Source organism: Aythya marila, assembly GCF_965140915.1.
Source record: "Aythya marila genome assembly, chromosome: 15".
NCBI classification, from domain to species: domain Eukaryota; kingdom Metazoa; phylum Chordata; class Aves; order Anseriformes; family Anatidae; genus Aythya; species Aythya marila.
The window spans coordinates 5575583-5600353 of NC_139056.1; the positions used below are offsets into that span (position 1 = coordinate 5575583).

The window sequence follows — 24771 nt, forward strand, 5'->3', positions numbered from 1 at the left end:
CGTGGGGGGGTGGCTTCGTTCAGCGGGGGGGGGGGTACAAAGGGGGGGGGGCTGCCGGGGTGCCCGCGGGGGGGCGGCGCGGTCGCTAGCACCGAGGGGACGGGGGGCGGGGGGGGCGACCCCATCCCCGTATCACGCGCGGGGCCCCCCCCCTCCACCGGGCTCCGGCCCATGGGGCGCTGTTATGGGGTGTGGGGTGGGGTGGGGGGGGGGTGGGTTAGGGCGGGGGGGGGATCTGTGCCCCCAGCAGGTCGTAGGCGAAGATGTTCCAGAAGACGGCGAAGAGCAGGAAGGTGCCGTAGGAGAGCAGCACCACCCACCAGCCGCACTGGTCCTGCAGGCTCTCCTCGTAGCTGCGCAGGATGGTCAGCCCCATGCTGATGCCCACGATGGCCCCCGCCAGGTGGGCCATGAAGCTGGGCTGGGGGCCCGAGGCCGGCAGCGGGGGCGAGAAGCGGAGCCAGACGGCGCGACCCACCTCCGAGCTCACTGCAAGGCAGAGCCCCGCGGCTGGCACCGCGTCCCCGTCCCGTCCCCGTCCCCGTCCCTGTACTCACTGCACACCAGCGCCAGCACCATCCGCAGCAGCTTGTAGGGGCAGCGCATCCCGGCCCAGTTCTGCGGACGGATGGATGGACAGACAGATGGACACTGAGCCCCCCCGTGGAAGGGTCCTGTCCCCATGGAGCGCCTCTGTCCCTGCTCCACACCCACCCCACGATGCCACCCCAAGGGGCTCCCCCCACAGAGCCACCCCACAACAGCAGTGTCCCATAGCACCCAAACCATGCTCGCCCCCTGTGACCCAGCATGGTGCCCACCCCAAATCCCACACCGTAATGCCCACCCCACGATGCAACCCCCCGGTTTCAGACCATGGTGCCCATCCCATGGCTCCCATCCCATGGTGCCCGCCCCAAAATGACCACGCTGCAGTTTCACTTTATAGCTCCCACCCCATGATGCCCACCCCGTCATACAACCCATGCTTCCCACCCCATCACCCCACATGACAGTGCCACCCCACGGCTCCCATGGGAACAGTGCCCACCCCGAGATGACCTCTCCCCAATTTCACCCCATGGCGCCCACCCCGTGGCGCAGCCCCACAACCTCTCACCACAGCGCCCACCCCACAACCTCGCATCACAGAACCACCCCAAAACACCCGCCCCATAGTCTTGCACCGCAATGCCCGACCCCATAATCTCACTCCCCGATGCCCCCCCCCGGCGCTGACCATGACGACGTTGGCGAGGTGAGCCGAGCAGAGCGCGTAGACCCCCCCCGAGCCACCGACCAGGGGTGCCCGCATGTCCGTGATGGAGACGGTGAGGGAGCCTGCGGCACGGCGCCGTGTCAGGGGGGGGCTCCACGACGCCCCCCAGCCCCACCCCTGCCGGCTGCGGGGACAGCGGGGACATTGGGGACAGCGGGGACATTGGGGACCGTCGCGGGCGCTCGCCCACCTGCGAGGACGCCGGCCAGGTAGAGGAAGCTGATGCGCAGGATGCCGTGCACCATCTCCAGCGGCACCCCGATCATCAGCTGCAGGAGGGCGTTGAACCCCAGCTGCTCCAGCCTGCAGGGGGGACACCGGGGGACACCGGGGGACACGAGGGGATGCGTTGGCTCGGGCCAGCGTCCCTGGGCACCCCGGGTCGGCGGAGCCGTGCTGACGGCAGGGACTCACCCCACGTGCATGAACATGTAGGTGAGGAAGCGCCAGGCGCGGGCGCGGTGCCCGGGGTGGTAGACCAGGGGGCTCTTCATGTACTCGGGGTGGTAGGTCTGCAGCACCCACTTGTTCAGCCGGGCGCCGTAGCACAGGAACACGATGATCTGCGGGGAACCACGGGGCTGTCACCTCCCCCCCCTGCCCAAATCCCTCCAGCCAGGTGCGGGGCACTGGGGACATCGCAACTGCTGTCATCCGGATGGATGTGCCCCAGGTCGGAGCCTCCCATAGGCACGGGGACACCACAACCAGCGTCACCCGTCCCCTCCAGCCCCGGTGTGAGCCCCCCAAGGACACCAGGACGCGGCCAGGCTCATCCCACCCGCCGAGCCCCCACCTGGGTGAGGGTGACGGCTGCCATGAAGACGGGCGGGGGACACGTGCGGTGCTGGTAGAAGTACCAGCGCCGGTCCATCTCGCAGGGCAGGATCTCGTAGGCCACGTAGCGGACGAAGCGCTTGTAGAAGCCCAGGCCGGTCTCATCGAGCAACCCATCCCGGGGCAGGGCTCGCTGCCCGTTGGCGATGGCTCGCTTGAAGCTGCTCGAGCGCTTGCTGCTGATCTGCGGAGAGAGCCCGTGGCCGCCGCCGGGAGCTGCGGGGCGCCCGGTCCCGGCTCGCACCGGGAGGCCCCCGGCGCCCACCCCAGCCCAGCGGGAGGGCCCGGCCCCGGCGGCACGCGGGGTGGCACCCACCCACGCTCCCGTCCCCGTCCCCGTCCCCGTCCCCGCCTCGCCCCGGCACTGACCAGGTCTACCAGCTCCTGATAGCAGACCTGCCCCTCGTCGTTGCCCTGTGCCAGGGCCACCAGCATGTCCAGCTTGGCGGGGTCCAGGGGCAGCTCATGGCTGTGCACGAGGCTGGCGAACGTCTCCACACCGATGAAGCCGGTGTTCTCAGGGTCAAGCTGCTGGATACGGCATGGGCATGGCCGGGGGACATCCCCGGGGCAGCTGGAAGCCCCGAGTCGGTGCCCCCACGCCACCACCTGCCCCACGCCGTGCCGCTGTGGGAGCCGCCGCAGCCTCGCCGCGCAGCCACCACTCTCCCACTCAGTCGCTCCCCGCCGCCAGCAGCCTGCCAGCCGGGAAGCCACGAAGCCAAACACACGCGCGGCGCTGGCACCATCCTCCTCCTCCTCCTCCTCCTGCACCTCCCAGCTCCACAGCACCTGTGCTGGGGCACCTGCACCCTCCTCAGGGCTCCCCAAACCGCTGGGCACCCTGTGACCATCGGGTACCCCGTGACCATCGGGTACCCCGTGCCACCACCGGGCGCCCCGTGCCACCGTCCCACTCCTGGAGTTCAGGAGGGCAGGGATGAAGAAGGTGCCACTCTGATGGCTGGAGCACAGCTGGCGACCCGTTCTGGGGCCACCAACACAATTTCCCGGCCGTTCCCCCGTGTCATTTTTCTCCTTTCTTCTCCACGGAGAAAACTCGTGGGCAATGTCCCCACGGGACGGGCAGGGCACCGAGCACGCAGGCATGGCTGGCACCCCCCACGTGCACTTTCACCAGGGAAAAGCCAAAATCCCTTCCCAAGGGGGGTTCGGCTGCCCAGATCCCCCTCCACATCCCGGGGCTGATCCTGCCCGAGGTGGGTGCTGGTGGCTGCAGGACGGCGCCAGGCTCCGGGGGGAGATTCAGCAGGGGGAGAGGGGCAAAAACCACAGCGCAGGGCGAATTTCATGATGGGGAGCTCAGGCGCACGCAGGGCCTCCCCGCCAGCCTCAGGGGGAGCTGGGGACATAGGCGCAGGTTTTGGAGCGGGGTGTGGGATGTGGGGTGTGGGATAAGGGTATAGGATGTGGGACAGGGGGTGCGCTCGCATCCTTGCAGCCCATGGGGCTGGGGAGCACCCCGGGGCCATGCCAGGACCGGGCGCTGCTGCCCCACGCACCAAGCTCCACGGAGCCGCTGTCTGCTTTGGGAGGGGGGGGACATCTCCCCACGCCCCCAGCCCTACAGCCCATGGGGGGGGACACCTCCTGGCCCCTCAGCCCCGTGGGGCTCCCCCAGGACCCGCTCCGTCCCGGTGGTGCCCAGCAGCGGGGTGACGGCACCGCAGCACCCCGCGGGGAGGCCGGGGGGACTCGCCCAAGGTCACGGAGGCAGCCGGGGGGGGGCACCCAATAAATTCCCAATAAATTCCCTCCCCAACCCCACAGCGGAGTCGCTGGCTCTGCTCGGGGTGCGGGGGGGGGAGCGGGGTCAGGCCGCACCGCCGAGGCCACCGAGGGAGGTGCCGGGGGTGCGGGGACGGTGCCGGGGGCGCACGGAGCGTTCATGTACCGGGGGGGGGGGGGGGGGGGGCTGATCCTGCCGGTGGTGCGGGGCCGCCGCTGCGCAGCGCCGGGGCTGCTCCCCGGGGCTGCTCCCGCAATCAGGTCACGGGGCTCGATGCAGCCCCCCGCGGCCGTGAGCCCGAGCCCGAGCGCGCAGCGGGGCGGCCGAGGGTGGTGGTGGTGGTGGTGGTGTGGTGGTAGCGGGGGGGTCCCCATCGCGGAGCCCCCCCCCCCGGGGCTCAGCACCCCCCGTCCTTGCCGGCGCACCTCGGCAGGATCCGGCCCGGGGCGCGCAGCGCGGGGAGGGGGAGGCCACAAGTGCGCCGAGTTGCCCGGGCTCAGCGGCGCAACGGGGGCACCGCGGGGGACGGAGGGGGCACGGGGGGGGTTTCACCCTGGGGGGGGCACCGGGCACAACGCCCCCCCGGCCCCCCCCCGCCCGCAGCGCTGCCCGTTGCACGGTGCCCCCCCCCCTCCCTCCCCTTTCCAGCGCGCAGCCCGGTGCCCGCTCGCCCCCCCCGGTAGCGCTGCCCGGTGCTCGGCGGCCCCCCCCCCCCAAAGCATCCCACAGCCCCCCCCCGACCCCCCCTCCGCGGTTCTCACCTGCTCCTGGATGAGCTGCAGCAGGGAGCTCCTGTCCATGCACCCGGCGGGGTGCGGGCTCCGCCGCTCCCCCGCGCCCGGGGCCGGCGAACCGGGCAGGGGAGCGGCGCGGGCGGCGGGGGGGGGGCCGGCGGCGGCGGCGGCGGCGGGGGGGGCGGCTCTGCCCTCCAGCCCCGCGTTGCGGCGGGCCCGGCTCCGAGCTGAGAGCGGCGGCGGCGCCGGGAGCCGCCGATGGCAGCGGGGCGGCGGCGGCGGCGGCGGCGGCGGGGGCGGGAGCGGAGCCGAACGGAGCCGCCCCCGCCGCAGCGCACGGCGCAGCGCCCCCCCCCCCCCCCTTCTCTCCTTGTGTCCCCCCCCTCCCCGCCGCCGCCGCCGCCGCCGCCCGGGGAAGCGGGGAAGCGGCGCCCGCCCCGCTCCGCTCCGCCCCGCCGGCACCGCGGCCCGTGGGGAGAGGGGGGGCGGCGTGCCGGGATGGGAACGGGCAGCCCGGGGGGAACGGGCATCCCAGTACAGAAATGGGCATCCCAGGGGGAACGGGCATCCCAGGATGGGAACCTGCATCCCGTGATGGGAACGAGCATCCCTGGGTGGGAACGGGCATCCCAGAGGGAACGGGCATCTCAGTATGGGAACAGGCATCCCAGTACAGGAAACTGCATCCCAGTATGGGAACGGGCAGCCCGGGGGGAACGGGCATCCCAGTACAGGAATGGGCATCCCAGAGGGAACGGGCATCCCGGGGGAAAACAGGCATCCTGGAGGGAACAGGCATTCTAGGATGGGAATGGGCACCCCAGTATGGGAACTGGCTTCCTGGGGGGAACGGGCACCCCAGTATGGGAATGGACATCCCGGGATGGGAACTTGCATCCCCTGTTTGGAACGAGCATTCCTGGATGGGAATGGGCATCCCAGTATGGGAACGGGCATCCCGGGATGGGAACCTGCCCCCTGGTACAGGTGCATGCAGCCTGGCATGGTGTCTGCATCCCAGTATGGGTCCCAGCATCCCAGTTTGAGTACCTGCGTCCCAGTATGGGTACACACATCCTGGTACAGGTTTATCCTGGCACAGGTACCAACACCCTGATACAGGTACCTGCATCCCAGTATGGCTCTGTACATCCCACTACAGGAACCTGCACCCCAGTATGGGTCCCAGCATCCCAGTACAGGTCCCAGCACCATGCAGGTGCTGCAGCTGGCAGAGGTGCCCACAAGTTTTGCCTCTGTCCCTGCTGGGGCACCCACAGCCCAGCCCAGCACCTTGCATCCCATCCCCTTTAGCATCACCAGCTCTGCTCTGTTCCCGTGTGAGCACCCCACAGCCTGGCCGGGCTGTGTCCCCCCGCCCCAGGACCCCTTTCTGCCCTGGCAGCCCAGAGGATCCCACACACAAGGGGAGCAGCGCGGCCCCATCCAGCCCTGGAGCTCTCCAGGGCCTCATCCCAGGGGAGAGCTGAGGCTCTGGGGGATTTAACAGTCCCCGGGGCAAACCCAAGCTGTGGCAGGGCCCCGGAGAGCTGTGACCACGGTCCCCAGTGCCCAGGGCCTGCGGCAGAGCCTGCAGAGACAAATAAATGAGGCTTCAGGTTGTACCCTGACGTCCTGTCACTGTCCCCAAAGGGTTGGGCAGCCCTTGGGGACTCCTTGCTCCCCTGGGACCCCCTCACACCACAGCCCGAGGTCCCCCTGGCTTTGCAGAGCTCCGGCTGGGGACAGCGGTGCTGCTCCCGACGCGAGACAGGACAGCGGGTGCGAGCGGAAGGCGTGTAAAAATTTATTTCGTTATAGAGAACAAACCTAAAAGACCAGACCTGGAGCGGTGACGGGCACGGGGACAGCCCCACGCCCCAGAGCTCTGCCCCATGGGACACATTCCCCAGCTGGGGCACGGGGAGTGGGAACGGGAATGGAAGAGGTGGCCCCGGCGGTGCCAGGACCCCCGAGCCAGCAGCGAGCACTGGGGACAGTGCCACCACCACACCACATGGGCTGGGATGGGGACAGAGGTGGCGTCTCCAAGCCCTCGCCAGCTCCAGGCCACGATAAAACTTTAACTAGACGGACAGAAAGGCAGCTGCCTGTAAATCAGCCTACCCTGAGTGTAGCCCTTGAGCCTGGGGCACGGCTCTAGACCAGGAGCTTCCCCGGGCTCCCCGCAGCGTGGCAGAAGCAGGGTGGGAGCCTGGGGAGGGGGGAGCTGGGCACAGAGGTGCCTGGGGGCTCCGTTTCTGGGGCATTGGGGCAGGGCTGGCCCCAAACTGGGCTGAGATGCCAGCTGCCCACGTCGGGGCACAGGGATGGGGCTGGGAACGGGGCAGAGATGTGGTTCCAGTCGTACCAGGAGATGCAAAGCCCGGAGGCACCTGCTCCGGCCTCGGTCCCTGCGCAGGGGACAGCAGGACAAGGGCCACGTGCCAGCATGTGGCACCAGCTGGGCGATGGCACAGCTGGGGAAAGAGCAGAGCCAGCCCTCAGCCCCCCAGGAATACAGGAGGGGTGGGGAGGGGACAGGACACGCAGCCAGCCAGGGGAGGAGGGCAGGTGGGTCAAGATCCCGCTGCAGCACTCCAGGACAGAAACAGGAGACAGAAAAGGCCTGGGATAGTGCTCAGGTATCGCTCCTGCCCCTCACAGCCCAGGGTTGGGGTCTGCAGCCACAACATCCCCGCAAGAGGGGCCAGGAGAGACCCCAAAAGTGGGGTTTGGGCAGCGAGCACCCCCAGCCCTCCCTGGCTGCCTTTCCCAGCAGAGGGAAATGGAGACCTGAGGGCACCAGCACAGCCTGCTGTGGACGGGATGTGTCTGCCCCACGGATACTGCAGCACTCGGGTTTGAGCATAAAAACAAACATTAAAAAGACGTGAACAGAATAAAAGACGGGGGTGAGCCTCTTGGCTCCCAGGGAGGGGTCCCCAGCCGCCCGGCTGGTGCCGAGGATCGATCCTGCTGCTGGTGCTGGGACGTCTGGTCTCACTGGTCCTGCAATCGAGGCTGGGGGGGAGGAGGATTTCCCAGCAGGGACCAGCTGGACACAGGGGAAGGGGGAGGCTGGTGTGGCGGGGCGGAGAGCAGCTCTCACTTGTTCTTGGCCAGCGCGCGGTACAGCGTGAAGCCTACCAGGGCGGTCACCGCGGCCCCCAGGGCCACCCGCAGCCAGAAGGAGGCGGCTCCCAGCTCCGTGGCGTTCAGGTGGCTGCAAGGGAAGAGAGAAAAGGGCAGTGAGGGAGGCGCACGGGGACGGCTGCCCCGATGCCAGGCTCCCCGACAGCCGGGGGGGCTCCCGGCCAGGGTCACCACGAGCCGGAGCGCCGGCCACCCGGCAGCATCGCCGAGCCAAGCGAGGGCTTCCTGCCCTGCTGGTGGAACGGACGCAGGCTTTACCCTGCCGTGGTCCTGAAATAGCACACCAACATCTAAATAATTAGTACAAGCAAGGAGCTAGGCGCCTGCCTTTCTAGGTCAGGCTGCTTTTACAGCTCCAAGAGCAGAGAGACCCGGCAGCGGGTGCAGGTGGAGATGCGGGCACGATGGGGACCCAGCGGTGGTTCCAACCCGAGGCCAGCAGGGAAGGGACCCGTGCGTACACATCCCCTTCCTACACACGTGCTGTCCTGCATCAACGCGCTCCTCTCCGAGCAACAAAGACGTATCCATTATTCATTCCCCACTAAATCAGGGGAGAGGAGCCAATCCCCGGCCCTCCACCACGCCGTTATTTATTTATACCACATACCCTAAGATATATTAAGAATATTTAAATTTTAATACTGCAGAGGGGGGGGAAAAAAAAAAAGTGTCAGCTCTAAAAATAAAGTTGTTTATTGAAAAGAAGCTAAAGGGAAAGCCACTCGCTAGTAATCCCATCCTGTCTTCCAACGCACCCACATGTTCTCCCGGAAAGGGCTCTGCCCCCGGCGCTGCGCCGCCCCTCAGCCCTGCCACCCTCGAGCCTCGCCACGGGCAGAGCCCCTCTCTCCTCAGCAGCCTCCTCCCCACTGCCCAGCGCGACACCCAGCCCCTGCCAGGAGCGATTTGTTCCCAGAGCCATCAGGGGTCCTGCCTCGCTGACCTCCTTTGCTGCCTGATCCATCTATCGGGAGAAAACAGCCACCGCCTCCTCTCCGCAGGCCTCTCCTAACTAGCCTGGCGACTCCCCCTTCAGCACTTTTTATCTCAGGCTCCTAAAATAAAAATCCTGCTCCGGGAGCTTATCTAATAAATCTGCCAGAGAGATGCCCAAGGCAGAAGGCAGCCGAGTCCCCTTCGCCCTCTTGGAGCAGGGAACGAAGCTCCCATTGCCTGTTGAAGCAGACAATGCCAAGAACCAGAGGGAAACAGCACCAAACGTGAGGCAGAGCCAGCAGCCCTCCTCCCCAAACTCTGCTCCCAGCCCACAGCCCCCTGCCCGGGAGGGACGGATACTAACGGGAAGGTGGCGGCGGTGGCCAGCTTGGTGTAGACGGCGGTGCCGGGCGGGCCCTGGCTGTGGCAGGAGAAGAGGAAGGGCGGCGGGAGGCAGTGCTTGTAGCAGAACTCGGCGGGGGAGAGCCCGGGCTGCTGACTGGCTTCTGGCAGGTCTGTCTTGGAGGCCACGAAGACGCAGGGGATCTGGCTGTCCATGTAGTGTTCCTGCGGGGATGGGCACAAGGCTCAGAGAGGGGTGAGCGAATCACGACGGGTCCCAACTGGGAAGGGCTGGAGGGCACCGGGAGGGACGGCTCGGCCAGGAACACCGCTGCCCAGAGGAAGGAGCTCAGCACCAGGGCTGGGGAAGGCCGGCTCCTGCAGCACCCTCCTGGGAGACACGGGGCTGCCGCTCAAAGGCTGAATCCCCCAGGGCCTCTGCCACTCACCTTATAAATACTGGCACAGTAGCTGAAGGATCTGGGGTCGCTCAGGTCATAGATCAAGCAGGCGACGTCGCAGGCGGCGTCCGACGGCTTCGTGAACTTTGTGTCAGCGCTGACCTCGTACAGCTGGAGCAGGAGGGGAAAGGACACGTGGCACGGCGCCGCCACACGGAGATGGGGTGGCCCCACCAGCACACAGCCCAGGGGCACTGCGACGGTGCTGCAGCTTCCCAGCAACACGGGGTGGACCCACGAGCGCTGCCCCCGCTCCCCGACTCACTATAAGGTATTTCTCCTGGCCGTTGACCTGCACGGTGTTGATCGCGTAGAGGGACGGCTCTCCTGGGGTCTCCCTCTGGGCCTGCCACCGAGGAAAACACCGTCTCAGACAGCGGGGAGCAAGAGGAGCGCTCGGGGGAGGGAAAGGATTGCCCACTGCTCCAGTCCCCGCGGCGAAACAGCCGTTCGCAACGAGCAGGGAAAACCAGCGTCACCTCGGTGGGGTCGGGGACACCCCTGGGGCAGGAGCAGCCCCTGCAGGTCCCGGGGACAGGCCGAGGGAGGGGGCCCGTCACCCCAGACGGAATGAAGGAGGCGAGAGCCGCGGCGTGGAGGTGCCGTGACGCCGCAGGTCGCTCCCGGGCCTCGCGCTCTGCCTCCTGCTGCGCCGCGCAGGGGAGCAGCCACTCACCGCGAGGCTCCTGCCGAGGAAGGCCTGCAGGAAGGCGGACTTGCCTGCGCCCCTGGCTCCCAGCACCTTGCAGAGGAAGACGTTTCTCTGGGTCTGCCCTTTCTCCAGGTCAATCCTCTTCTCCCGGGTCACTGCGAGGAGAGAGGGGCCGGGTGAGCCAAAGGAGGGGCCCGAGGGGGGTGAGGAGGGGAGGGCACGGCCGTACCTGTGAGGGCCTGCGTCTGGGAGTCCTGCTCCGACAGGATGGGGTAGCCCAGGTAGCCCAGGCACTCCAGGCAGTGCCGCACGTCCAGGTAGGCCACGAGCCTGGAGAGGCGGAGAGCAGCGGGGAGCCGGTCGGGGAGTGCCAACCGAGCCAGCGCTACGCGAGGCGACCGAAGGCGTGGGAGAGGGACTGAGCTTACGTCCACTGGCAGAGGAATCCATGCAGGGAAAGCAGGCCTTTATCAGTGGTGCATACCGTGTTGTAGAGCTCGGGGCCCCAGGGCACGCAGGGGAAGACGCTGAAGAAGCTCTGCAGCTCCGCGGGCGAGAGGGCACCGTCCTGGTCCTGGAACACACGGGGAGTCAGCAGCCGAGGCAGGACGCAGCCCACACGCACCCACGGCTCTCCACAGCCACCCCAAACACCAGCAGGGTGCAGAGAGGGGCCCTGGCACGCTGAAGCCATCTTGGGATGCCACGGGGGTGCTCCCAGTGGCAGAAATCAGCTGCAAGCAAGGCCAGAGGTGCCTGCATGCACTCAGAATACGAACCCCAGGGGCTCCCGTCACTGCGCTGCCTACGGGCAGGGTGATTCTGCTTTGTGGCTGCAGCTGGAACCAGCCAGCCCTGCCAGCAGCAGGGACCTGTCCACGTGAGCTGCCACTGCGTGCAGGGAAACCAACCCAAGGTCTGCGTGCAGCTGCTGGGCCCCCGGCCACCAGAGGCACAGAGGCTCTGCTGGGGATGTGACACAGCATCACGGTCTGGGTTGGAAGGGACCTTAAAGCCCATCTGGTTCCAACCCCCTGCTCTGGGCAAGGACACTTCCCCCAGCCCAGGCTGCCCAAATCCCACCCAGCCTGGTCTTGGGCACTGCCAGGGATGGGGCACCCACAGCTCCTCTGGGCAGCCTGGGCCAGTGCCTCACCACCCTCATAGCAAAGAATTTCTTCCTCACATCTAATCTAAACCCACCTTCTTTTAGTTTAAAGCCATTCCCCTTGTCCTATCCCTACGCCCCATGACAGAGGGTCCCTCCCCAGCTCTCCTGCAGCCCCCTGCAGGCCTTGGCAGGCCGCTGGGAGGTCTCCTGGAGCCTTCTCATCTCCAGGCTGAACTCCCCCAGCTCCGTAGCAGAGCTGTCAACTCAGTGCTGCAGCTCCCATCGAGCTGCCACAACCCAGGTGCAGGCCGACACCTAAGTAATTAGCGTGTCCAGATGCACTGCAGATCCTCTACAGCCTTTCTCTCCCTCTCCAGAGCCAGCTCATGGCACAACCAGCTGCTTTCTTTGCCTCTCTCTAGCCCAGTTCTCCTCCCACAGGGGTGCCAGCTGCGTGGCTGCAGGCCAGCAGCTCTGCCCACTTTCCCCAGCCCCCTGCGTGCTGCAGGCAGTCCAGCACTTGGATGTTAGCTCAGAGCCCGAAGGCTCACAATTTACTGTCTGCACCTTTGGCAAAGGGTGGTGACCCCGGTCCCATGCCCCTGTGACAGAGGAAAGCCCTTTGCTGGAAGGGGAGCAGGGGCAGGCAGAGAGCAGCCAGGCTCCCGCACGGCCCCACCGTGGTGCCCACCTTGTCATGCTTCTCGAACAGCCGCTGCAGGAACTGGTAGCCCAGGTGGTTGAGCTCCGAGGAGCAGCCAGGGGGAAGGCGGAACCTGCCGGGAGAGACCCCAGTGAGCAGCTCCAACGCCTCCTCGAGCCCCCAACCCAGGGCAGCGTGAGGGGGCCCTCGGCAAAGCCACATCTCGCCCAGGGCACGTGGCTTGCCAGCCCCTCCCTGCCCAACAAAACCCCAACAAAACCAAACAAAGCTGTAGGAGAGGACCTCAATGCTGTGGAGCAGACTCCCCTTGGCACATCCACGCTGCCCAAGCAGCCCAGGAGCTGCCACGGCCCTCGCTCTGCCTCATGCTCAGCACCCAGCGTTAGCCCCAGTGCTTTCCACCAGCAGGAGCCCTGCTGTCTGCCCCTGGAGCCTGCTCTCTGGGGAGACGCCGAGGCAGCTCGCAGCCAGAGCCTTTCATTACTGGCAGATCAGCACCTCTGGGGTGGCAGGGAGCAGAGAAGAGACAGCAGCTGCAGAACCAGCCGGGAGGGCTCTGCTGACAGCTCACAGCTCAGGCAGTGGCAGAACAGCCTTCACAGCCCCTTGCTGATGTCAAGGGATGTCAGGGACAGGCCTTCACTGCCTCCCCCCCTCCTTGCCCGCCTACACCAGCGCCAGCAGCACAGTCAACAGCTCCGAGGCCGTTATATTTGCTGCCAACCCCACATGGCAGCTCCCGGCCACAGGGGAACGTGAGGAGCACGAGCTTGACTGTGAGCTCAGGGCACAGCCTCAGCTGAGCAAGGCAGCAACCCCCAAGGCGCAGAAAAGAGCCTGGGTCGCCCCCTTTGGGGACATCCCACCCCGTCACCTCCATCCACAACAGGACACGCACTGCGGGTGCAGGTAGTCGTCTGTCAGCTCCAGCTCGTCGTCGTAGCCAAAGCGGCGAAGGATGGTCCAGGTGGTCTCGTGCCGGCCCCTCTGGATGAAGAGCGTGTTGAGGAAGAGGAAGCCTGTGGGAGAGACCAGGCAGCTCAGCCAGCAGGGCCAGACGGGCACTGCCTTGGGGATCCACACCTCAGGACTACGCTTCCCTCCAAGGAAACAGGGTGCTGGGGCAGGGAGCTTTAAGTAGCCGCAGCAGGCTCGGGCTTGCTTTGGCAGGAGGGACTAATTCGGCTCGGATCGAGAGCCAAGAGGCTCAGCCTGAGGACAGGAGCACGGAGCCCCCGTGCTGGTACCGTTTAAGGTCAGCCCGTTGTCCTGCACCCCATCCGTGGTGTTCTTCCACACAACCATCTTCACGTCCTCCAGGGCCTGGGGAGCCAGCGGGTTTCCAAAGCAGGACTTCTACCTCCCAAAAGGAAGAAGGCCTTCGTGAGCAGGCAAGCAGACAGCACAACCCCAAAGCTCCCCAGCAGCCACAGGGACTGGGCTGTGCCCTGGCCCCACAGCCAGCCCTACCTGGAAGTAGTTGAGCTCATCATCGCTCAGGATCTGGTTGTTATCCTGGTCCGAGAGGTTGAAAATCCGGGTCAGTGCTCGTGCACATGCAGGTCTCAGCTGCAAGGAACCAACCATGGTGATAAAAACAGGGCACTGCCTTCAGAGGGGCTCCCCCTCGTGCCTCCCCAGCCCGAAGCACAGAGCCCTTCCTGCACTGCGGGGAGCACGGCCCAGGCAGACCAGTGCCACAGCCACACCGGGGCTGGGAGAGCTCACAGCCAAGGTTTCTCCTGCACTCTTCCCACCACGGCTGCCACAGGGTCTGAAGCATGAGGACTTCTTCCCAAACCCCCAGATTCTCTGTCCTGGCTACACTTAGCACAGGGAGACAGGTATTTTTCTGCTGGTTCCCCCCACGGGTACACCTTTCCCCTCTTTCTTGCTATCTTGGCCCAAACTCTCCTCCCTCCTTCCCAGGGGGCTCTGCAGCCCCCCAGGGCGGACGTGAAGGGGCTCCTCCAGAAACCAGGAGCAGTGCTTCCTACCTGCTTCTCCTCCGGGTCGTAGAGGGGGGCGGTGGGGTGCAGCACAGCTTTCTGAGCGTAGTAGAAGAGCTCAGAGATGTTCTTGAGGTTCTTGGCAGAGCACTGAGGATGCAAAGGAAGAGACAGGACTGTCAGTGGGGCAGGCAACGGGCTCATGATGGGGGCAGAAGGAAGATGACTGGAGCTCTCCAAGCCAGACAAAGAATGCATCAAAGCACAGAGCAATCTCTGCCCACCAGCAGGAAAAAAACAAAAGGGAAGCTCCTGCTCACGCTGTGGCTTTGCTGTGTCCTTTCCACAGCCTCAGGCCCAACGGGGCTGTGTGGAGCTTCAAAACCATTTACAGCCAGACAGGGCAGACACTGAAACTCGCTCTCTGAGAGGAAGCCAAAGGGCAGAAGGCGTAAAGCACAGGCCCTTGAGACCCAAACCATGGTACTTTTACAGAGCAACACCAGCAGAGCAGTGTTCCCTGCAAGCACGAAGGCTCCCCTGCCCCATGACAAAGTGTTCCTACCCCTCAGGGAGGCTTTGCAGCAACCCTCAGGTGCCTCACCTCCACGCAGGTCTCAATCTCCGAGAACTGGTTCATGATGGGCAGGATGACATCCATGGAGCTGCCCATCTGCAGGTCAGACTTGTTCCCCACCAAAATAATGGGGATCCTGGGGAAAAAAAGGGCAGTGTCAGAGAGCACAAGCAAGGCCACCCCTCTCCCAGCCCTGCTCCAGCCGCACGTGCTGCCGGGCAGCCGGCCGGGAGCCTCCCCACCCTCCGCTGCAAGGTCCAGAACAGCTTTCCTGCCTCCCACGGCTGGGAGCATCCATCTGGAGAAACAGACTGCCTGATCCTGCTTACGCTTTCACCCAGCAACAATATGCTCAGAAGCCTTTAATCCAGCACAGCAGCCTCCTGCCTAAGTGATCCCCACACAGCTTGTGGCTCCTCTGCCCCCATACTCCCTCGGCAGCAGCCTCTCTCTGCCTGGATGGCAAGAGATCGAGGTGGGGAGGAACCCTCTCCCATGACCTTCTGCCTCAGCTAGACTTTGAGGGAGAAAAGCTCCCACATTCTTCTGCTACAAGTTGTTTGGCCACTGCCTGCACAGCTGGCTTGATGCGAGCAGCCCCTGGAGGACAGGAAGGCGCTGAGGGCCCTGCAGCCTCCGGGATCACCCAGCTCCGCACCCAGTACCTGGCTCCCTTCTCAGCTCCTCCGTTCACCATGGGGATCCACTTCGTGCGAATCTGAAAGGCGAGCACGAGGAAAGGCCTGTCAGAGCAGCCTGCGCAGGGAGAGGCAGCTCCCAGCACGCGCGCCGTAGCTGTCGGCAGGGCCCTGCAGCCATCTGCTCCCCGGTGTTCCCCCGCAGCAGCAGGCAGAGCACACCCGGGGATGCTGAATGCCAGCTGAAGGATGCCACAAGCCTGTTGCCCCCAGCGCAGGGAGGCGATTACCAGTGTGGGAGCAGGCCTGGGCTGTGCTCAGCCTGCCTCTAAGCAGGAGTCTCAGACCCCAAACAGAACCAGGAGCAGCAGGGCCTGGCGGGGAGCACGTTACCTTCTCAATCGTGACTTCCTTGGTGACATCGTACACCACGCAGACCACGTTGGCCTGCAAGAGAGAAGAGAAAGGGGGGTGAGTGAGGGTCCTGGTGCTCCCACCGCTGTGGGGAGGCAGGTCTGAGCCCTGGCAGCCGTCGTGCTTGCGTTACAACTCAGCAGCTGCAGTTGAGTACGTGCAGCACACACACACACAGACACCATGGGCTCCTGAGGAGCTGGACAGCATCAGCTCTGGCCCCATCTGCCCCGTGAGCGCACACAGACCCTCCCTCCCCAGCTCTCAGCCCAGCACAGATATTTCTCTTCACTAACTCGTGAATTGTGCATGGTAGCTCCCACCTCTGCTGGGTCCCCTCTCTGGAAGTGGCACTTTTGAAAGTGCCACACGTGTGGCCGTGCCAGCCACAAGGCTCGAGGCTGTTTCAAGCTGTGCAGGCTAATCCCAGGGCCACACAAGGGTTTAGGCAGGATTTTCTGGAGCCGTTTTAAGCATCTATACTCTTCTCCTGTCTGTGGGGTGGGTACAGCACCCCTGTGCTCCCTGTCCCACCTCCTCATCCATTGAGCACTGAGGAGGAGCGATTAAATAGTGAAACACACAGCAGAGACGCAGTGTCAATCCCCATGGGCAAGAAGAAGTCTCCTCAGCACAGAGCCAAAGCCATCCTGGAGTGGTGAGGAGCAGCCGGGCCCATCCAGCTGGATTATTTCTCCTCTCCACCCAGTCCCCCAGGGCTCCAGCTCCCAAACCACCACCTCTGTGCCACTGCTTCACTGGGCAGCCACAGGAACAGGGAGCAGGGGGGTCTCACCCATGCTCAACAACTGCTTCACCCCTCTTCCAAGGCTGGAACACCCCGGGGCCAGGAGCACGCTGTGTGCTCCGTGACTCCTTCCACCCCTGGTCAGCAGCGAGCCGCCCCCCGCTGCTCTCCTTCTGGAGCCCCCCCAGAGGACCGGGACAAGCCACACGCCAGCTTACAACCCAGAGAAGGATTAAACAATCTGCTAAACAAACCGATAGCGTTAATCCGCAGATAACCAACTGCCCGCACGTCTCTGGGTGGTTAATGGGAAGGGAGAACAGCCGCGCGTCGCTTGTAAGCTGCAGGGCTACGGCAGCACAGCCTCCTGACCCACAACCCTTCCATCCAGCCCTACTCACCTTAGCGATCTCCTCCTGCAGCTCATCCTCTGTCTGCTCCGACTCTGGAAAGGGAAAAGAGCCGTCACTGAGCAGCGGGGATGCTCCTTCCCCTCGCCGTGGGTGGGCAGGGAGAGGTGAGGCTGGCAGGGAGCGAGGGGGCCGGCCCCACCTGAGTAGTCCACGATGTGCGTGGGGACCTTCTCGGGCGTGACGTCCGCCGGGATCGTGATCTCCTCGGCGCGGGGGGGCACCTGCGAAGCGAGCAGACTCCGTGCCATCGCGTGGACACATTGACCAGGCCGAATGCAGCAGAGAGGGCGGCTGAGCTCAGACCTCAATGCGGCCACTGCGTGGGCAGGGTGACTGCAGCCCACACACTGCTCTCAGCCCACGAGGAAGGGGCTGTGAGGCACGGCAAGCTGATGCTTGCTACAGTGCCCTCTGTAAAGCGAAACCTCTGAAAGCCTCCTAGGCCTGAGCCCTCCCTTGAGACACAGCGCCGTGTCCTGCAGTGAGCGCTACGGTTCAGAAATGGCAATTCTGCCCCCCCAGAGCTGAGCCCTGGGGTGCCCCCCAGCCTGATCCACCCTCCTGGGAGATGTGCTATGCTGGTAGCATGGGATTCACTGCGAAACACAGGAAGGTGTCGGGGTCCAGCCGCCCCCCGAGCCCCAGCGAGCAACCGGCGGTGCTGCAGGAGGCACTGGGCAAACATCTGCAGCCAGGGCCATGCCCTGAGCCCCCCAGGGGTGGCAGCTCGGGGCAGCACAGCCCCCCCGGGGCAATATGCAGGCAGCGAGGGGCTCCAGGCCCGGCACAGCCCCGGCCTGCAGGGACCGAAACCGGGGAGGGGGGGGGGGCCCCGAGCCCGGCCTCACCTCCTCGGGGAACTCCTCGCCCACCAGCGCCATGATCAGAGACGTCTTCCCCACCTGGGCTGGGGGGGGGAGAAAGAAAAGAAAAGGAGAAAAAGAAACAGGGAGAAAGAAATGGGGACGCGTTGGCACCGGGAGGGCACCGGGAGGGCACCGGGAGAGCCCCGGCCGCCCTTTTTTACCCCCCCCCCCCCCGCCGCCCCTTACCCTCCCCCAGCAGCAGGATCCTCACGTCCCGCTTCATGGCGGCGCCGCCGCCGCCGCTCCCGGGGCCGGGGCCGCCGCCGCCGCCGCCACCGCCTCGGGGCCGCAGCAGCGAGAGGCCAGGCCGGGAGCGGCGCCCCCCGGCGGCCGGAGGTGTCCCCCCCGCCAGGCCGAGAGGGCTGAGGTGGCGCGGAGGTGGTTTATTGTGGAAGGCAAAGTGACAAATAAAGAGGAAACCGGCCCAAAACGCAGCGCGGGGGGCTCATGGTGTGGAGCTGGGGCTGGTACCGGGCCCCATATGGCCACCGGTGGCCCTAAGCGAGACCAGGGGCCGTGGTTGTCCCTCATGGTGGTTGTCCCCTGTCATGGTTGTCCCTTGTCACGGTTGTCCCTCATGGGACATGTCCCTTGTCACAGTTGTCCCTCGTCGTGGTTGTCCCTCAGCAACCGCCCAGGTCCCGTCATGGTTGTCCCTCGTCACGGCTGTCCCTCAGCCTCCCCCCAGGTCCCAGACGAGCAGGGCGCTGTGCGAGGCCGTGAGCAGGCGGCGGCCGGCCGGGGCGAAGCGGCAGAGGTGGACGGCGTCGTCGTGGCCCCCGTAGTCCTGAGGGGTGCCCGCGGGGCAGGGCTGCAGGCGGAGGAGGCGCTCTGTGGGGACAGGAGGGGGTCAAAGCAGGCAGGGGACACCCCCCTTGGCTGAGGGTACAGGGACAGCAAGCAGGGGACGGGGGGATGCTGCTAAGGGGAGTAGGGCAGGGCTGCTCAGCCCCTTAAGCACTCAGCTGTGGAGCTCACGGGGCACTCAGGAGCTGTGGTCTTGACAGATTGAGGGTGCTGAGTGCCCCTGTGCTGGGGAAGGTCCCTTCCCTGTCCCAGTTAACGCTGCTGGGGCTTGCTCCCTGCCTGCCACAACCCTGCCTGGGATGTTACTTACGTGGAGGAGCCACAGCAGGGCCATAGGATTTGTCCTGGTTTGGGGGTGTGAGTCTCATTTAAAGGCAAGAGGACGCTTGGTTTCCTCCCAGTTGCAGGAAGGGGAGATCCCTCCCCACACCAAAAGGTAACCCGGGGACAGGCAGAGCCCCCAGCACCCTCCAGTACTCACCGCTGAAGCCAACGGCCATGAAGCGGGCTGCAGGGGACAGGCTCAGGGAGGTGGCAAAGTAAGGCAAGGAGATCTTCTCGACGACCTGCACTCCAGCAAGAGAAGCACACCAACGCCTCAGGGACAGGCAGGGAGCAGAACAGTGCTCGAGTGACACCTTTAGGAGGGTGCTGGGCTCCTGCTCAATGGGGATGCTGGCAGATACACGGCCTCTCTCGGAGCTAAAGAACCTGCCAAAGGCACTTCCACTTTCCAAGAGACGCAATTCAGAGACCTTTAGTGGTCCTGGAAGCAACCGCCCTCTCCTCCAAAAGCAGCAGCAGCGAGTGGCAGCCAGCCCAGAGGCAAGGACTTGCCCCTGCAGCTGCTTGCCCGAACCCACCTCACACCCTCAGCGTTGGATTTATTCACAGTGCTCCTCTCTGCACCCTGGTTAGCAGGAGGGGATGCTGCTCTGGGGCTGACATTTGGGTTTAGAGGGGGTCCTGCTCTCCCGTCGTGGAAATAAGGGCTCATCCCCAAGCCCCCAGCTTGGCCTGTGGGTCTCGTGAGGGAGAAGTGCAGCACTGCCTCCCCTGTGTCTCATTCAACACGGCCACACAACAGCAGAGCAGTGCCTATGCTGCCCTGGCACGGCACGTGGGGGTGCCAGAAGTACCTGTTTCTTGTGCAGGCTGTAAAACAAGGCTTCCTTCTGCATCCCAAAGCCAACGTAGACCAGGGTACCGTGCTCCCAAGGGCAGAATGCAGCCAGGCTGGGTGGGAGGCTGCTGAGACCCTGGTGGGGGAAACCAAAAGGAACAACAGTGAGGCCAGCTTCTCCAGCCCGACCCAACACAACGGGGAGCAAAGGAGAGCACAGAGGGACGGCAGCCCTCGGGCTGCAGCTGTACGAGCACTGGGAAATTCTTGTGATGGAGGCTGTTTCCTCCTCCTTGCGTTGCCGTCTCAGCCGTGCTCACTTCAAAGAAGCAAGGAGCAACCCCACACTGCCATGGAAACCTGCAGCAGGCTGTTTACTGCCACAGAAGCAGGACGCACTGGGGTCAGCGGGCTGAATTTCCACCAGGGCATTATTCCTACATGGGCATGGAGGTGGGACTGGGTTATGGATTGGTTTCAGCGCAAGCAAATAGGGCCCAGAAGATAGATATTTAGCACTGGATGCAAGATCACTCCTTCCCACATCCACTGTGGGGAGACCTCTGACAGCCCGGCTGGTGCTTGGGGATGGGGCTGACAGGCTGAGGCACGAGCACTCGTCCCCCAAAAAGACCCAGCTTCCTTCTGCAGGCTGATATCACATGCACTGGAGGTTGTTTCGTGTCCAGTACAGACACTGCACTGGGACACAGCAGATGTCCTGCTGCCCAAATCCCACAGCTGCTCTGCAGCCAAAGCGTTCTGCACAGTATCACAGGCACTCAGGGCTGGAGCAGGTGTGTTTGGCTCTGTTAGCAGTCACCGGGCTTCTGGCTCAGGATATTCACGCTTGTTGGGAGCATCAGTCAGCAGCGTGCTCAGAATTGGGTCTCTCTTCTGTGCTGACTGTGCCGACTCCTGGCTGCGCTCTGTTTTGCATAGCACAGGAGTATCAGCTCTTCGCAAAAGCATTTTTTTGTCTCCTCGTGCTTAGTGTCAGTACTTCCCGGGGGTTAGGCAGTGCCACATGGTTCACGCGGCCTGTCTACACCCTCGAAGGTGCATTAGCAAGTTCTCCCAGCAGCAGAGAACCCAGGAAGATGACTTTGCTAAGCACACTCGCTGTCGGCACCTGTCCCACTCAGAGGCATCCCTCCCCTCCGGGGTGGCTGAAACCAAAAACTTTACAACACCTGTAAAACACATCAGACTGTGCTGACAGTCTCACATGAATTCGGAGGGGATTAGGATGCCTCACACCCTGTTTACAGACGGGGAGCATGCCAAAGGGACGGGGCTGCACGGTGCCAAGGTGGGGACAGGAGCTGGCGAGTGCCGTGCTCACCTCCGGGCTGGCAGGAGCAGGGAAGCTGAGCCAGTCGAGGAGCTCACACTTGTCCTTCAGCCAGTCGGAGGCCCAGACGCTGACCCGACGGTCGGAGCTGGTGGCCAGCCAGAGCTCACCTCCTTCCACCCCAAACTCGTGGTACTACAGAAGATAAAAAGCAACGTTACGACTCCTGCAGCACTGGAGCTTCACAGAAAGCCGCCAGCAAGAAGTAGCAGAGGGCAAGAGTTCATGGGAACACAGGGGATTAACGCCGGGATTAACCTCCGGGATTCTCTCATTTGAGCAGTGCTTAAAGTCATTTATCACAATAAAATAGGACAAGGAAGCGGTGGTTCCAGAGCCAGCAGCGTGCCCTGGGCTGAGCACCCCCACAGAAGAGGCTGCTGGAGGAGGAGCGAGCGGCGGATTTCTGGACGTCCTCTGCACCTGCACATCTCCCAGGGGACTGCATGCAGGTACGTCTTCTAACCACATCCCTCACCTAAAACTGAGAGGGCCTCCCACCCATATAATTACCAGGAAAAGCGGCTTTGCAGCCCAGATTTTAAAGCCAGAGAACTCAGGCAAAATTATTCTCATCTCAGGAAGTTGCACAAAGGAAAAAAAAAAAAAGGCTCTCCATGAAGAGAAAGATGAAGGAGATGCTAAAAACATCCCGCTGTTGCATATCCGATCCTTCCAGCTTCACAGAGGAACTGTACAAAGAGCCAGCTACGTGCACAAGGTCAGGCTGCAAAGAAGTGAAGCAGGGAAATCACCCTGAGGCTGTTATCGGGGGCATGGGCCACACGCAGGGGTCTGAATGCTCCCAGCTCCAGCTGCTCCCAAGGAGTGCTGCTCTGTGTGGGCACACACACATCACATCTGAGCACAGGGTGTCGATAACAACCACCAAAGGTCCCCCCCACAGGCACAGACTGGCTCAGGATTGCTCCTGCAGTGCTTGTGGCTTCTCCCTGGTGAAGTTATCCCTAGAAAAACCTAACAAAGTTTACTGGGGGTGGTGGGCATAATGAGGAAAGGGAAGGGCTGACGGACCCAGCCGTGCTGCTGCCCCTCCTCATGGCTGTGCAGTGCCACATGGGGGACTTGCTCCTGCACAGCAGTAAGCAGAGAGGGGAAGGAAGGTCCCACCTGCTTCCTGGTACACTGGAGGACAGTGATCGGGGAGCCCTTGTGGTCAGCGAGGACGCGGATGGTCATTCCTGTGCGAGGGCTGCTGACAGCCACGAGCCCGTCCTTGCCCCCCGATAAGATCATTTCTCCTGCAGCCAGAGGAGGGAAGGGAACGAGACATGTCTTGTAGGAGACTTCACTGCTCCCCAAAGCAGCATCTCCCCACCGTTACAATAGGGAACCTCACCGTCTGTGGAGTAGGCGATCGCCGTCAGCGCAGTGGCATGGGGGTGCATTTTCAGCTCCATCTCTGTCCTGGAAATGCTGAACACGCGCATGGTGCCATCGCTGTACCCCGCCACCACGTGCTGGCTCTCAGCTTCCCATGCAACGATGGAACGAGGCTTCCAGGCCAGGCACTGGCAGCTCTGGAAAAGAAACCAGGGCAGAGACCTGATGACAGGGAAACAGTGGGACCGTACACAGTAAATGCACTGAAAGCTCCACCTGCATGTATTTCTCCAGCTTTAGGCTGCTCCACGAGGACACAGCAGTCCTTGCAATGCCAGGCGGTGACTGTGCCCTCTAGCAAGACAAAAAGATCGACGTGCCACAAACGATTACCTGGTTCAGCACTTGAAACTGTACCACCAGCTCCATGCTGCCCAGGGACCAAATCCTCACGCTGCCATCCTCCCCACACGTGGCACAGTGAGTCTCATCGGGACTGAAGGACACTTCGTTCACCTGCAGCAAGAAAGGAGATGGGAAACAGGGGCCCCAAAAACCCTGCAGCCTAAAGCACACCTGCTCCTCTTGCACCTCTCATCCCCCAGGACTCCTCTCACAGGAAAGACCAGGCGAGAAGCCCCAGACATAAAGGAAGGAGGGTGGCTTTATTTTCGTGCTAAAAAGAAATCTTGGGCTGACAACGAGGCTTGCAATGGAAAGCAGCAAACCTAACCACAAAGCTGGAACCAGGCACTCTGCAGTAAAGGTCTAAGTACAACACCTTCCCTTCTACCATCTGAATCCTTCTTTCTGTAGCACAGAAGCACACCGAAGCAACAGCAGAGTTCAAAAGCATTGACTCTGGAGCTGCCTTCTTGCACAGCAGCAGAACGACCTGCAGTTACTCACAGGCTGAGGCCATCAAAAACCTAAGGTTAGAGCATCTGAGCTCGGGTTTCTTGATGTTTGCCTGCCTGGTGCAGTTATCCCTAGGCTCTTCTGTGGTGTCCCTCTGTGACCCCTCTCATGGCCAGACCAGGGAGCACTGCCGTGGCACACGCGTGCTTGGAGCAAAGCCAAACCAGCCCCTCCCAGTACAAACCAGCCCCTCCCAGCCCCAACCACCCCTTCCCAGCCCCTCCAACCTTGTTCTTGTGGCCGCTGATCAGCCGGATGCTCGTGCTCTCCACCCAGTTGATGTACCAGAGCGTTCCTGCCGTGGTGCCCACAATTCCCATTTCTAACGAGTCATCGAAGGCTGCACTGACGATCGTCCCATCGAGGGTAATTTCGTGCTCTAGCATGACCGAGTGAGATCTGGAGGAAAGGAGGATCCAAGAGGGACCAGCTCAGCTGCTGGAGCAGACGCTGCCTCCTCTCAGTGCAATTTTCTAATAAGCCCAGGCGTGGCTTTGCATCTAAATTGTTCAGCGAGGGGCTCCTGCACTGAAACCATCGAGTATAGGAAAGAAAGAAAATAAGGAATGCAGTAGCATGAGAAGAAACAAAAGCGATATATTTTCACTCATTCTTTTAAAGAATTTTAAAATTTAAGTTTTAAAGAATATCAAGTTTCTCCACGTTGCTGACACAAACTTCAGGCATCCACTTCCAGCAGGAGAATCCAGGAAAAAGATCCAGGCAGAAAGAATCAGCAGCGCCGGGATGGAGAGGAAAAGCTGAGGGTGAAGAGCAACGAGAGCAGCACGGCTGCGGGCAGAGCTGACGCGTCCCTGAGAAGCCACCTCTCAGACAGGTCCTGGAGCTGCCAGGCGAGGAGGAGAGCACCTCAGGGGCACGGCACGAGGTGGGTGCGAGCAGAGCAGAGGTGTTTGTGCCACGACCTCCTACCTGGCCTCGGGACCTTTCAGCCTCAGCTCCTGCACGGCCGCCACTGCCCAGAGGCGGATGCGCTTCGTGTTGCTGCCGCTCAGCAGCCTGCTGCGCCGGCACACCAGCACCCCTGGGGGAGAAAGGGGCACCCGTGAGTAACCCCTCTCTGCTCTCAGCCCTCACCCCGGGCGTGCTCCTGGGGGCCAGGCCATCATTTCATCCCAGCAGGGCAGCGTGGGTCTAACACAGCCCGACACGCAGCGTTTTGACAGACTAGGGCTGTCGTTACTACTACAAACGCGGGCAGCAGACCCGTTGCCACCCCCCACGGCTGGTATCCACATCGGGTTTCTGAGCAGAGCTGAAATCAGAGGCCTCTGAGCTCATTTGCTGCTCATTGCCAGAATTCCCACAAAATTTATTACAGCCCTGACGGACGCCTGGGGCATTTGCACCCACCGATCTCGCCGTCATCGGCCTCCCACGTCATGAAGCAGCGATTGGTCTCCGTGTCCCACACGCAGACCTGGCCCGAGTTGGTCCCACAGTAAAGGAGGGTGTCAGCACCGTAACAGAGGGAGGTCAGCTCCACCGGCCCCAACACGGCTGGCGCAGGGGCCCGATGAACCTGCCAGGACACAGAAAACAGGAAGGTCACAGAGAGCACAGAGCTTACCTGCAAGGAAAAAAACAAAACTCCTCCTCCCACCCTCAGTTAATTCAGTTGCTGCATCAAATACAACTGAAAGCCGCTCATGGCCAGCCAACATCACACTCTTG

At 63.3% G+C, this 24771-nt stretch overlaps 3 protein-coding genes across 4 annotated transcripts in view; all 3 read right to left on the minus strand.

Annotated features, from left to right (window-relative positions):
* Window positions 1–160: 160 nt before the first annotated feature.
* On the minus strand, window positions 161–4737 carry RHBDL1 (rhomboid like 1). Of its 2 annotated transcripts, none has more exons than XM_082772013.1 (8): window positions 4628–4737; window positions 2486–2647; window positions 2076–2300; window positions 1694–1842; window positions 1470–1582; window positions 1241–1341; window positions 558–618; window positions 161–489 (listed from the first exon to the last, which is right to left on the minus strand). In XM_082772013.1, exons 1-8 carry the CDS (start codon window positions 4664–4666, stop codon window positions 218–220), a joined length of 1122 nt encoding a protein of 373 aa, XP_082628139.1. In that variant the 5' UTR covers window positions 4667–4737; the 3' UTR covers window positions 161–217. The 2 variants fall into 2 exon arrangements, with proteins under 2 accessions (XP_082628139.1, XP_082628140.1); XM_082772014.1 differs by having other exon boundaries at window positions 2486–2644; window positions 4628–4693.
* A 1560-nt stretch (window positions 4738–6297) lies between these two features.
* Window positions 6298–17809, minus strand: RHOT2 (ras homolog family member T2). The gene is made up of 19 exons (XM_082772012.1): window positions 17717–17809; window positions 17513–17571; window positions 16804–16885; window positions 16653–16696; window positions 15483–15536; window positions 15117–15169; window positions 14479–14587; window positions 13923–14024; window positions 13396–13494; window positions 13173–13281; window positions 12824–12944; window positions 11953–12037; window positions 10579–10724; window positions 10380–10480; window positions 10175–10305; window positions 9764–9844; window positions 9487–9609; window positions 9060–9262; window positions 6298–7826 (listed from the first exon to the last, which is right to left on the minus strand). The coding sequence occupies exons 1-19, from the start codon at window positions 17751–17753 to the stop codon at window positions 7709–7711; spliced, it is 1857 nt and encodes a 618-aa protein (XP_082628138.1). The 5' UTR covers window positions 17754–17809; the 3' UTR covers window positions 6298–7708.
* A 166-nt stretch (window positions 17810–17975) lies between these two features.
* The window catches only part of WDR90 (WD repeat domain 90), a gene marked incomplete at its 5' end in the record, with an annotated part of 30525 nt that continues 23729 nt past the window's right edge, over window positions 17976–24771 (minus strand). The window contains 10 exons of the mRNA XM_082772615.1: window positions 17976–18361; window positions 18819–18903; window positions 19477–19596; window positions 20806–20949; window positions 21946–22076; window positions 22175–22355; window positions 22552–22674; window positions 23304–23475; window positions 24010–24121; window positions 24451–24619. Coding sequence (XP_082628741.1) covers window positions 18204–18361; window positions 18819–18903; window positions 19477–19596; window positions 20806–20949; window positions 21946–22076; window positions 22175–22355; window positions 22552–22674; window positions 23304–23475; window positions 24010–24121; window positions 24451–24619 — 1395 coding nt within the window. The 3' untranslated portion in view covers window positions 17976–18203. The remainder of the gene's footprint in view (window positions 18362–18818; window positions 18904–19476; window positions 19597–20805; window positions 20950–21945; window positions 22077–22174; window positions 22356–22551; window positions 22675–23303; window positions 23476–24009; window positions 24122–24450; window positions 24620–24771) is intronic.